This window comes from Sus scrofa, chromosome 4 (genome assembly GCF_054392235.1).
Source record: "Sus scrofa isolate SSC_HxYL_T2T_F1_AM1 chromosome 4, Sscrofa_HxYL_maternal_Yorkshire_Landrace_v2.0, whole genome shotgun sequence".
Lineage (NCBI taxonomy): Eukaryota > Metazoa > Chordata > Mammalia > Artiodactyla > Suidae > Sus > Sus scrofa.
This window is the reverse complement of record NC_139386.1, coordinates 36,809,259-36,821,317: the sequence shown is the minus strand read 5'-3', so window position 1 is coordinate 36,821,317 and position 12,059 is coordinate 36,809,259. Positions and strand designations below refer to the sequence as shown.

General features: G+C 39.2%; 1 protein-coding gene across 10 annotated transcripts in view; it reads left to right on the top strand.

Moving 5' to 3' along the window:
• The window catches only part of SPAG1 (sperm associated antigen 1), a 98,343-nt gene that overhangs the window by 46,083 nt on the left and 40,201 nt on the right, over positions 1-12,059 (top strand). For 6 of the 10 annotated variants that reach the window (XR_014843549.1, XM_085021990.1, XM_021089046.2 and 3 more), the window contains one exon: positions 1,296-1,455. Coding sequence is in view for 5 of the 10 variants with exons in the window: in XM_085021990.1 (XP_084878116.1) it covers positions 1,296-1,455 (160 nt within the window). In the remaining 5 variants the exon portion in view is untranslated. Of the gene's footprint in view, positions 1-1,295; positions 1,456-9,938; positions 10,148-12,059 lie in introns of those variants that run through there. The other 4 variants (XR_014843550.1, XM_085021992.1, XM_085021993.1 and 1 more) reach the window with 3 other exon arrangements.

Sequence of the window (12,059 nt, the reverse complement as noted above, 5' to 3'; positions counted from 1 at the left end):
CTGGCCTTGCTCAGTGGGTTAAGGATCCAGCATTGCCATGAGCTGTGGTGTGGGTTGCACATGAGGCTCGGATCCCACATTGCTATGGCTCTCGTGTAGGCGGGTGGCTACAGCTCCGATTTGACCCCTAGCCTGGGAACCTCCATATGCCGTGGGTGTGGCCCAAGAAAAGGCAAAAAAAAAGAAAAAGAAAAAAGATTTATGCCCAAATGTTCATGATGGCTTTCTGAAAACAGCCTAAAATGTCCATCAACAAGTGAATAAATAAACAGATTATTTTACATTCATCTAATAGAAAACTACCAAGCGGTAAAAAGGAATCAACTAATAGGTACAACAACATGAATTTCAAAATAATTATGCTGAGTAAAAAAGGCGAGACAAAACGTGTACATTCAGTATGATTCTGCTTATATACAATCCTAGAAAATGCAGATTAATCTATCATGGCAGAAGGAGTGATTGCAGGGTCAAGCCAAAGAGAAGTATAATAGATAAAAAGAAACGTTTGGGAATGATGGCTGTGTTTATTATTATGTCAGAGCATATTAACTTTGAAGTTCCCACTGCGGTGCAGTGGGTTAAGGATCCAGCATTGTCTTTATGGCAGCATGGATTCAATCCCCAGCCCATGCAATGAGTCAAGGATCTCATGTTGCTGCAGCTGTAGTGTAAACTGCAGCTGCAGCTTGGATTTAATCCCTTGCCCAAGAACTTCCATATGCCTCAGGTATAGCCAAAAAAAAACCCAAAAAACAAAAAAACAAAAACCAATTAAAAAAATTAACTTGTACACTTAAGTAGGTGTGGTTTATGTCAGTTATACATAATTGTTTAAAATGATAAAAGAAGATGATTAGATTTTTTTTCAATTCTATTTGGCATAAAATATAGAACTTTCAGTATTAGTATTAAAAATGTGTACTATGCTTCAGTTTGTATAATTGTATATTTGTGTGTGCATGTGCATACAAACATATCTAGAAAGATGATCATCAGACTGTCCATAGTTTATCCAAGTGGCAGGATTTCAGATGATTTTTTTCCTTCCTTTTTTTATATTTACTAAAGCTGTAAGTTTTTACAATGGACATGTATAATCAGACAAAGCAATGAAGTTGTTAGAAAAGCAAAAAACAACAACAACAACAACAAAAAAGCCACCATAAGAAGTCTTTATTCACTTTTTGGTTATCTCTGTTCATTTTTAAATATCTTTATAGTCTTACCTGCAAGAATGGTTCTACTTTTTATTAAAGGAAAACGTTGTCTTTAATGTGGTGATTATGTTGCAGAAAACCTTGTCAGAGGTTGAAAGAGATCTGAAAATTTCCAAACCTGCATCTAAGGCTCAAACCAAGGGGAAAAGGATGATGATTCAGGAAATTGAAAACTCAGAAGATGAAGATGAAAAGGGCAGTGGAAGAAAACCTGAAGACGGCAGTGGAGATAAGAGTAAAATATCTTTTCTCTTTGGTTTATGCAAAAAAACCCTGTTTTGTTATATAATCGGCTGGTCAAATTTTCTACTCGTACAGAAATTCTTAGTCTACCAATCTTTATTTTATTTTCCCACTGTACAGCAAGGGGGTCAGGTTATCCTTACACGTATACATTACAATTACAGTTTTTCCCCCACCCTTTCTTCTGTTGCAACATGAGTATCTAGACATAGTTCTCAATGCTATTCAGCAGGATCTCCTTATAAATCTATTCTAGGTTGTGTCTGATAAGCCCAAGCTCCCGATCCCTCCCACTCCCTCCCCCTCCCATCAGGCAGCCACAAGTCTCTTCTCCAAGTCCATGATTTTCTTTTCTGAGGAGATGTTCATTTGTGCTGGATATTAGATTCCAGTTATAAGTGATATCATATGGTATTTGTCTTTGTCTTTCTGGCTCATTTCACTCAGGATGAGATTCTCTAGTTCCATCCATGTTGCTGCAAATGGCATGATGTCATCCTTTTTTATGGCTGAGTAGTATTCCATTGTGTATATATACCACATCTTCCGAATCTTTTTCTAGCCTTTACCTTGTAAATCCACAAGCAGGTTTTTCCTTAACCTTTTTCTTCATACAGCTCATATTTTTTCTATTATTTTCTTATTGAGGTATAACCGATGTATAACATTATATTAGTTTCAGGTATACAACATAATGACACAACATTTGTATATATCGGAGTTCCTGCTGTGGCACAAGGGGATCACTGTCATCATCTCTGCAGCTCCAGGATGCAGATTCAGTCCCCAGCCAGGGTCCTTGGGTTCAAGGACCCAGTGTTGCCACAGCTGTGGCTTAGGTCACAACTGTGACTTGGATCTGATTCCTGGCCCAGGAACTCCATATGCAGCAGGGTGGCTAAAAAAAGAAAAAAGAAATATATGATTATATATTATATATATTAATATAAAATATATATTATTTATATTTATTATAAATATATAATATATATTTATTTTAAATATAAATATACTTATATTTATATTAAATATATAATATATATACATATATCATAAATTTATATATTTATAGTGAATTGGTCACCACAATAAGTCTTGTTAAAGTTTTTTTCTTTTTTTTCATTTTTACAGCCACACCTGTGGCATATGCATATGGAAGCTCCTTGGCTAGGGGCTGAATCAGAGTGGCAGCTGCTGGCCTACACCACAGCCACAGCAATACCAGATCCAAGCTTCACCTACAACCTACGCCCCAGCTTGTGGCAGCACCAGACCCCTTACCCACTGAGAGAGGCCAGGTATCAAACCCACATCCTCCAGGACATTATGTTGGGTTCTCAACCCACTGAGCCACAATGGGAAGTCCAAAGTTTTTTTCTTAGTATAATCTCCCAAATGCATTTTTCTTCTTAATCTGACATCTTTTCTAGTGCTCAATTCATGATTATTATTCTTAAATGTAAATGGCTATATCCATGTGAAACCAACCATTTGCAAGTTAAGCTTTAATCAGCCTCGTAAATGATCCTTTTCTATGTAGCTCTTTGGTTGCAGCAAATGTGTCGGCTTCCCAGGGGCTGTTTACCTAAAAATGAATGTGCTGTTGGAAAATTGCTATGCATGCTCCTCAAAAAAATTTTTTAATGTGCAATTTCACTTTTGATGTAATTAAAAATAACCTAGACTATGTAGAGCTTAATCTTCATGATATAAAACAAGGAAAGTTATATCAGCCTTAAGGAAAAAGATCTGCCTTTTCACTTGACTGGGGTGGAGGTGGAGGGGGGGAGAAGTTTTTCTTTTTTCTTGAGAGCTCCTGAGCAATTAAGGGGGAAATGTCAACTTTGAAAATCATTCACAGGTAATTTGACAGAATATTTTAACTTTGAGAGAGAAATAGAAAATGTTCAATACATTCAATTAAAAAAAAAAGGAGTATAACTTTATTTTTCAATGGTAAAATATAGTGTAAACTGTATACCTCAGATTAAAATATGATGTGTTGGGGTTCCTGTTGTGGCTCAGTGGTTAACGAATCCGACTAGGAACCATGAGATTGCAGGTTCAATCCCCGGCCTTGCTCAGTGGGTTAAGGATCCGGCGTTGTTGTGAGCTGTGGTGTAGGTTGCAGACGTGGCTCGCATCTGGTGTTGCTGTGGCTGTGGTGTAGGTTTGATTGGACAAATCTATAGCTCTGATTGGACAAACCTACAGCTCAGATTGGACTCCTAGCCTGGGAACCTTCATATGCCCCTGGGGCAGCCCTAGAAAAGGCAAAAAACAAACAAACAAACAAAAAAGGCACACAAAAATAAATAAATAAAAAAATAAAATATGATCTGTTAAGCTAGGATAAAAACAAAAGCATGGATGAGAGAAAAGAGAGAGAAGAGGAGACATAAAGTAGAGCACCAGAGAGAGTGGGGGAAGGCAGAGAGAGCATCAGAAGGATAAAAAGAGGGGGAAATAAGGTAAACAGCTCTCAGGGATTGAGGCTCGCCTTTTAAGTGAGCTCTGGCAGCCAGTGTTTTTCTTAGGGTTTATGTTTAGCTTAAGATAATTAGCCAAGCATCTTACTCTTAAAGGAAATCATTTTAATCTTATCTGGAGCAAGATAGAGTATAAACTGTAGTATTTTAATTTATTTTAAAAATTTATGTATATTGAAAATGGACTTTTTGGCATACAGTTGAACTTGTGTATAATTTCATGTAACCACTGCTGCCACAGTCAGGAACAATTTCATCACACCAGAAACTCCTTTTTCCTTTCCTTTTAGCCAAACCCTTCCTCATTTCAACCTTGGAAACCACTGATCTGTTCTCTCTTCCTATAGTTTTACCTTTTCCAGAATGCCATGTAAATGGGATCAGAGAATATGTAACTTTTTTTTTTTCTTTTTGGTCTTTTTGCCTTTTCTAGGGCCACTCCCATGGCATATGGAGTTTCCCAGGCTAGGGGTCTAATCAGAGCTATTGGACAGCCACAGCCATACGGGATCCAAGCCACGTCTGTGACCTACACCACAGCTCACGACAACGCTGGATCCTTAACCCACTGATCGAGGCCAGGGATCGAACCCGCAACCTCACGGTTCCCGGCTGGATTCGTTAACCACTGAGCCACGACGGTAACTCCAAGAATATGTAACTTTTGAGAGTAGCTTCCTTCACTTAGCAAAATGTCACCGAGATTCATTCATGTAGCTGCACGTATCTTGGGTTCATTCCTTTTTATTACCGAGTAGTATTCTATTATATGGATACACCAAAATTTGTTTATCCCTCCATTTCTTCAAGGACATTTGGATTTTTTCCCAGTATTTTTTATTTATGAATATATAATATATAATAGTATTATATATAATACTTATTAACATAATATAATACTTATAAACATATAATATATATAATACTTATTAACATTTATGCACAGGGTTTTGGGTGAACGTATGTTTTCATTTCTCTAGGGTAAATACCAAGATTGGGATTGCTGGGTAACATGGCAAGTATATGTTTAACTTTATTTTTAAAAAGTACAAACTGTTAACTGTTTTCTAGAATGGCTGTACTGTTTAATCATTGGGGGCAGGGGGAGCTGTACCATTTTGCCTTCCCATTAACAACACATGCAAGTTCTAGCTGCTTCACATTGTTGCCAGCATTCAGTATTTTATTTAAAAAAATATTTTCAGGAGTTCCCATCGTGGCGCAGTGGTTAACGAATCTGACTAGGAACCATGAGGTTGCAGGTTCGATCCCTGGCCTTGCTCAGTGGGTTAAGGATCCGGCATTGCCGTGAGCTGTGGTGTAGGTTGCAGACGCGGCTCGGCTCTGGTGTAGGCCAGTGGCTACAGCTCCGATTAGACCCCTAGCCTGGGAACCTCCATATGCCGTGAGAAGCAGTCCTAGAAAAGGCAAAGACGACAAAAAAAGAAAAAAAAGAAAAAAAGAAGTATTTTTAGCCATTCTATTAGGTGTACGGTGGCTTGTCACTGTGGTCTTAATTTTCATTTTACTAATGGCTGATGATATTGAGCATCTTTTCATGTGCTTATTTGTCATGTCTATATCATTTTTGGTGAAGTACCTGTTGAAATTATTCTACCAGTTTTTTAAATTGGGTTGTTATTTTGGCCATGCCTGCAGCATGCAGAAGGTCCCAGACCAGGGACTGAACCTGCACCATAGCAGTGACAAGGCTAGATCCTTAACTGCTAGAACATGAGGGAACTCCTGGGTTGTTATCTTATTGAATTTTGAGAGTTTTTATATATCTATTTATATATATAGATATGTGTATATATATATGTATGTGTGTGCATTTATTTATATTTATATGTATATAAATTTGGCTATGCCCACAGCATATGAAAGTTTCTAAGCCGTGAATCCAACCTGCACCATAGCAGCAACCCAAGCCACTGCAGTGAAAACATGGGATCCTTAACCATCTGAGCCACAAGAGAACTCCTTTTTTTTTTTTTTTTTTTTTTTTTTTCCTTGAGATAGAGTTTTTATATTTTTTATATAGTTTTGGGTAACAGTTTTCCTACCCGGATTTTATGGACTATGGTTCTAATGTTAGTTTAGTTTCAGAACCTTTGCAGCCCTATTTGGATCGGTCCCTCCATGTACCACCCCATGATCAGCTGGGGACTGGTCAATGGTTTCCTCTGTAATTCACTTCTCAAAATTTTTGGTATAATGTTTAGGGTCAAATTTATGAATATGGTAGTGCCTGTTGTGTGTCAGCAAGTTAAGAACCCGACATAGAAGTTCTCTTCAAAGGATTCAGCAGTTAATGAACCCGACTAGGATCCATGAGGATTGGGGTTTGATCCCTGGCCTCACTCAGTGGGTTAAGGATCTGGTGTTGCTGTGAGCTGTGGTGTAGGTAGAAGATGCGGCTCAGATCCATCATTGCTATGGCTGTGGCCAGCAGCTATAGCTCCAAATTAATACCTAGCCTGGTAACTTCCATATGCCGAAGGTGCAGCCCTAAAAAGCAAAAAACAAACAAACAAAAAAACCCCAACATAGTGTTTATGAGGATGCAGGTTTGGTCTCTGGCCTTGCTGAGTGCGTTAAGGATCTGGCATTGCTGCAAGCTGTGGTGTGGGTTGCAGATGCAGCTCAGACCTGGCGTTACTCTGGCTGTGACCCCTTTCCCAGGAACTTCCATGTGTCGCAGGTGAGACAGTAAAAAGAAAAAAAATGTTATGCATATGGATCGTCTGAAGTGTGAGCTCATTTTGCATACAATTTTATGCAGTTGTTTTCTTGAGTTCCCTCCTCTCTGTGATTCTTGCCTACTCTTTCTGGCTCCCAGAGGCTTTCCTTCCTCTTCCTCTGGCTAGAAAGGCTCACTTCAATTCTGCTGTATACTTCCCATGACTGTGTGCCTCCAGGATTCCTCGGCAAGAGGATGAGAGAGAGGGGAAAAAAAGCAGTGCAGGCATTCTTGAGACATTCCATCTGACCAGAGATAACAGTTCTCTCCCTCAAAGTTTTAGGTATATACTTGGCTGCTCCTGCTACTGCTGCTGCTCAAGGGTTGCCTGGGAGCTTGGATTGGAGAGGAAGGAAAAACAAAGCAAGCAAATAGAAAGAAATAGGGTATTTCCCCCAGTGGGGCCAACTCTCTCTTTGCCTCAGAGAAATGATAGAGGGCATCTGCTGAAGCCCTTTCTGTCTATACCGAGTGCACAGTTCTGGGTATTGGACTGCCTTTGATCCAGGCTAGGAGACATCAGAGGAAAGAACAATGAGAAATTCACTGCTGTTTGGGGGGTATTTCAAATTCTAGTTCCTTTTGCCAATCAGCCTGCTACCGTTTACTCTTCAGTGGCCTCCTCTAACTGCTCTGTGAATTCTATCCCGGGTTTTTAGTTGCATTCAGTGTGAGAGACAGGGTGGAGTATGTTACTCTGTCTGGACAGAAACTACTCTTCTCATTACTTCTTTTGGAAATTTTAGCATATTTCAAGAACTATGAAAGTGCCTTTTTTTTTTTTTTTTTTTTTTTTTTTTTTTTGCCTTTTCTAGGGCTGCTCCTGTGGCATATGGAGGCTCCCAGGCTAGGGGTCCAATCGGAGCTGTGGCTGCCGGCCTACACCACAGCCACCGCAACGTGGGATCCAAGCCGAGTCTGCGACCTGCACCACAGCTCACGGCAATGCCGGATCCTTAACCCACTGAGCAATGCCAGGGACCGAACCCGAAACCTCATGGTTCCTAGTTGGATTCGTTAACCACTGCATCATCACGGGAACTCCAAGAACTATGAAAGTGCTTTACATAGGTTATTTCATTTAATCCTCATGGATGCTGTAACTAGCCATGCTTTTATAGATTAGGCAGTGGAAGCTTAGGTTATTTGCCACATTTGCACAGTTTATAAGTCATATGGTTAAGATATAGCTCCAAATCTTTGAGATGCCAAAGTCTATCTCTTAAAATTGGAAGCCAACTAAGAAAGTATAAATTCTATAAAAAACAAGGCTGAACATCACCAGGCTACACTGTCAAAGAAATGGGTGTAGGAATTGCTATTGTGGCTCAGTGGATTAAGAAACCGACTACCATCCATGAGGATGCAGGTTGGATCCTTGGCCTCACTCAGTGGGTTAAGGATCTGGCATTGCCACAAGCTGCACCACAGGTCACAGATGCTGCTCGGATCTGGCATTGCTGTGGTCATGGCACAGGCCAGCAGCTGCAGCTTCCAATTCCATCCCTAGCCTGGGAACCTCCTTATGCTGCAGATGTGGCCCTAAAAAGAAACAGGTATAATTTAGTGCTTTTCTACTCTTGTGCTCACTGATGCATCAAGAACTCTTAGAGGCTGAGTCAATGTTGAGAAGCAAGCAAGTTAAAGACTAGTATGATCAGTTTTGATTCAAAAATAAGCAGAGGAACTTCTTTGGGACATTTTTCCAAAGAAGACATTCGAATGGCCAACAGGTCCAAGGAAAGGTGCTCAACATCAGTAATGATCAGGGAAATGAAAATCAAACCACAGTGAGGTATCCCATCACACTTGTTTGAATGACTATGGTCAAAAGATGAGAGTTTCACAAGTGTCAGCAAGGGTGGAGAAAAGGGAACTCTTGCGTGCTTTGGAAATGCAGCCACTGTGGAAAATAGCATGGAGGTTCCTCAAAAAATTAAAAACAGAACTATCATATGATCTAGCCATCCCACTTCTGGGTGTATGTCCAAAAGAAATGAAATCACTCTCAGAGAGTTATCCAGCATTCATTGCAACATTATTCCTAATAGCCAAGATGTGGAAATAACCTAAATCTCCATCAAAGAATAAGTAAAGAAAGTGTTACACACACACACACACACACACACACACACACACACACGGGGGGGGGGGGAGGAATATTACTCAGCCATAAAAAGGAAGGAATTCCTGCCACTTTCGACAGCCTGGATGGACCTTGAGTGTATTATGGCTAAGTGAAATAAGTCAGACAGAGACAAATACTGTATAATCTTGCTTACATGAGGAATCTTTAAAAAGCCAAATTCGTAATAATAGAGAGTAGAATGGTGGTTGCCCAGGGCTGAGGACTTGGGGTATTGGGGAGAAGTTGGTCAAAGGTATATACTTCCAGCTATAAAATGAATAAGTTCTGGGGATCAGATACACAGCATAGTTAACATACCTGAAAGCTGCTGAGAGTAGATCTTAAATATTGCTACTACCAACCAAAAAGTAGTTCTATGAGGTAATTGGATGTGTTAGGTAACCTTATTGTGGTCATCATTTTGTAATGGATATGTGTATCAAATCACCACATTGTAAAACCTAAGCTTACACAATGCTCTATGTCAGTTATATCTCAAAAAATATACTAAAATTACCCTCCTTCCTAATAGAGATAAACAGGAAAAAAAATGAACACATTTTCATGATTAAAAATCTGAGAAGTGTTGTAGTGTAGCATCACTTAACAGGTGGACACGTTTCTCTTGGAGTCAAGTAGGTGTCCGTAAGGTAAGTTCCATAGAGAAGCCGTAGTCCCATTCAGATCTGCAAGTAGCCAGAACTTTAAGAGAATCCTTTCTGACCCTGTCATTCATGCCTCCCAATAATTATTTTACAGATCAGGTAACATATAAAGATATGAAGGCTTAGAAAACACGTGTCCTGATAGGAAGAATATAAAATTTAAGACAAGTTAGTTCCCTTTTATTAGGAAAGCAAATGAAGATTAGGTAGAGTGAATGGCTGGAAGACCAGAAGTGGTCCTTTTAAGATGAAATAAGATCAATGGAATGATCTCACGTTCACCTCCACCCAAGTGCCATTGTTATGTGACATGTAAAAAGAGGTCCTGGAGCTTTGGACAAGACAGGAAAAATGCAAGTCACTTTTAGGAAAATAATGTGAGAGCCCAGAGGGAGGTTATCAAGTTGGACTCTGCCTGTGGGTCCCCATCTCGCCACATTCTGAAAAAGAATTCTCAGTCATTGTGGGGTATGAGGTATGGAGCCCTGAAGACCGTGGGAAAATGCAGCCATTCGCGTGTTCTAACCTGCGCGGATCATGCTGCTCCCCCGCGGGCTCCATTTGGGTTGGCCAGGCCCAGTTCATCCAGACTGAGGTATAACATAACCAAAGGATTTAATTTAACAGCTGACAGTTACTGAGCACCTACTCTGTGTCAGGTACTGAGATAAGACAATTGATAGACTTTCTTTACCTGTCCTTCCAAGGATGCAGAAGAAACACCTGCCTGTTTGCCAGGCTGGGGTTTGGGTTCATGGGCTTTCTCGGGATCTTCCCTTCTATTTTCTCTTCCCGGGTAGAGCGCATCTAGAAGGGGCCATCACAGGAAAATAAGCATCTAGATTCCCCTGCAGTGTTGTTGCTTATTCCTCACTTAAAAAATGAAGTATAAGAAAATTAATTAGCAAACAGAAGAAGAAAATACAGATGAATATTTCTCTTGTCCTAGAATTTGTGGGATCAGTAAAGGGGAAAGATAGAGTTTCAAAGTGTTAAAAGAATAGACAAAATCATAAAGAGAAAGTGAATGATTTCGATTATTCAAAAATGAAAAACGTGTAGAAGACAGGTGACATAAAAAAAATTAAAAGGCAAATGACAAATTAGGAAAATAGAAGGGGTTAATGAACTTGTAATCTGAAGAGTTTTTACAAAACAGTAAGACAACGTTAAAGACCCTAAAACTAAAATGAGCAAAGTGTGTCAACAGATAAATCACTAATGAGGAAATTAAATGATCAACATATTTTGTCTTGCTAATAAAAAGATGAAAATTAAATATAGAATCTTTTGTCTTCCATCAGATTGGTCAAGATGGGGGAAAAATATTTTTTGTTATCCATGGTAAGGTAAAATAAGCACTCTTTTAAAAAATGAGATGTAATTCAAATGTCACAAAATTCATCCTTTATAAATTCAATGGATTTTAGTATACTCATAAGATTGCACACCCCTAATCACTGTCTAATTCCAGAACATTTTCATCATCACAAAAAGAAATCCCGTACCCATTAGCAGGCATCACCATTTCCTTTTCCCCTGGCAACCACTCATCTACTCTCTGTCTCTCTGGATTTGCCTATTCTGAATCTCTCATGTCAGTGGAATCATACAATATGTGGTCCTTTGTGTCTGGCTTCTCTCACTTAGCATAATATTTTCAGGGTTCATCCATGTTGCAGTATATATCAGTATCAGTACTTTATTCCTTTTTTTTTCTTCCAGTTTTATTGAGATATAATTGATATCAGTACTGTATAAAGTTTAAGATATACAGCATAATGATTTGACTTACATACATCATGAAATGATTATCACAGTAAGTTTAGAAACCATCCATCATCTCATATAGATACAAACTTTTTAAAATAGAAATTTCCTTATGATGAGAACTCTTAGGGTTTATTCTCTTACCTTTCATATGTAATATATAATAGCATTAATTATGTTTATTGTGTTTATCATCACTAGTACTTATTTCTCATAACTGGGGATTTCTACTGTTTTTTTTTTTTTTTCTCTTTTTGCCATTTCTAGGGCCGCTCCCACGGCATATGGAGGTTCCCAGGCTAGGGGTCTAATCGGAGCTGTAGCTGCCAGCCTATGCCAGAGCCACAGCAACGCGGGATCCGAGCTGAGTCTGCGACCTATACCACAGCTCACAGCAATGCAGGATCCTTAACCCACTGAGTGAGGCCAGGGATTGAACCTGCAACCTCATGGTTCCTAGTTGCATTCGTTAACCACTGAGCCACAACGGGAACTCCAGGGATTTCTACTTATTGACCGCCTTCATCCACTTCTTCCTCCCCTCTCTCCCTACCTCTGGTAATCACAAAGCTGATCTCTTTTTCTATTAGTTTGTTTATTTGGTTTTGAAGTATAATTGATCTACAACAATATATTAGTTCCTCTTATACAACGTAGTAATTCCATGTTGCTATACATTTTAAAATGATCACCACAGTAAATCTAGTTATGATCTGTCACCGTATGAAAATGTAATTATTGGCTATATTCTCCTCACTGTACTTTTCATATATGTGACTCATTTATTTTGCCACTGGAAGT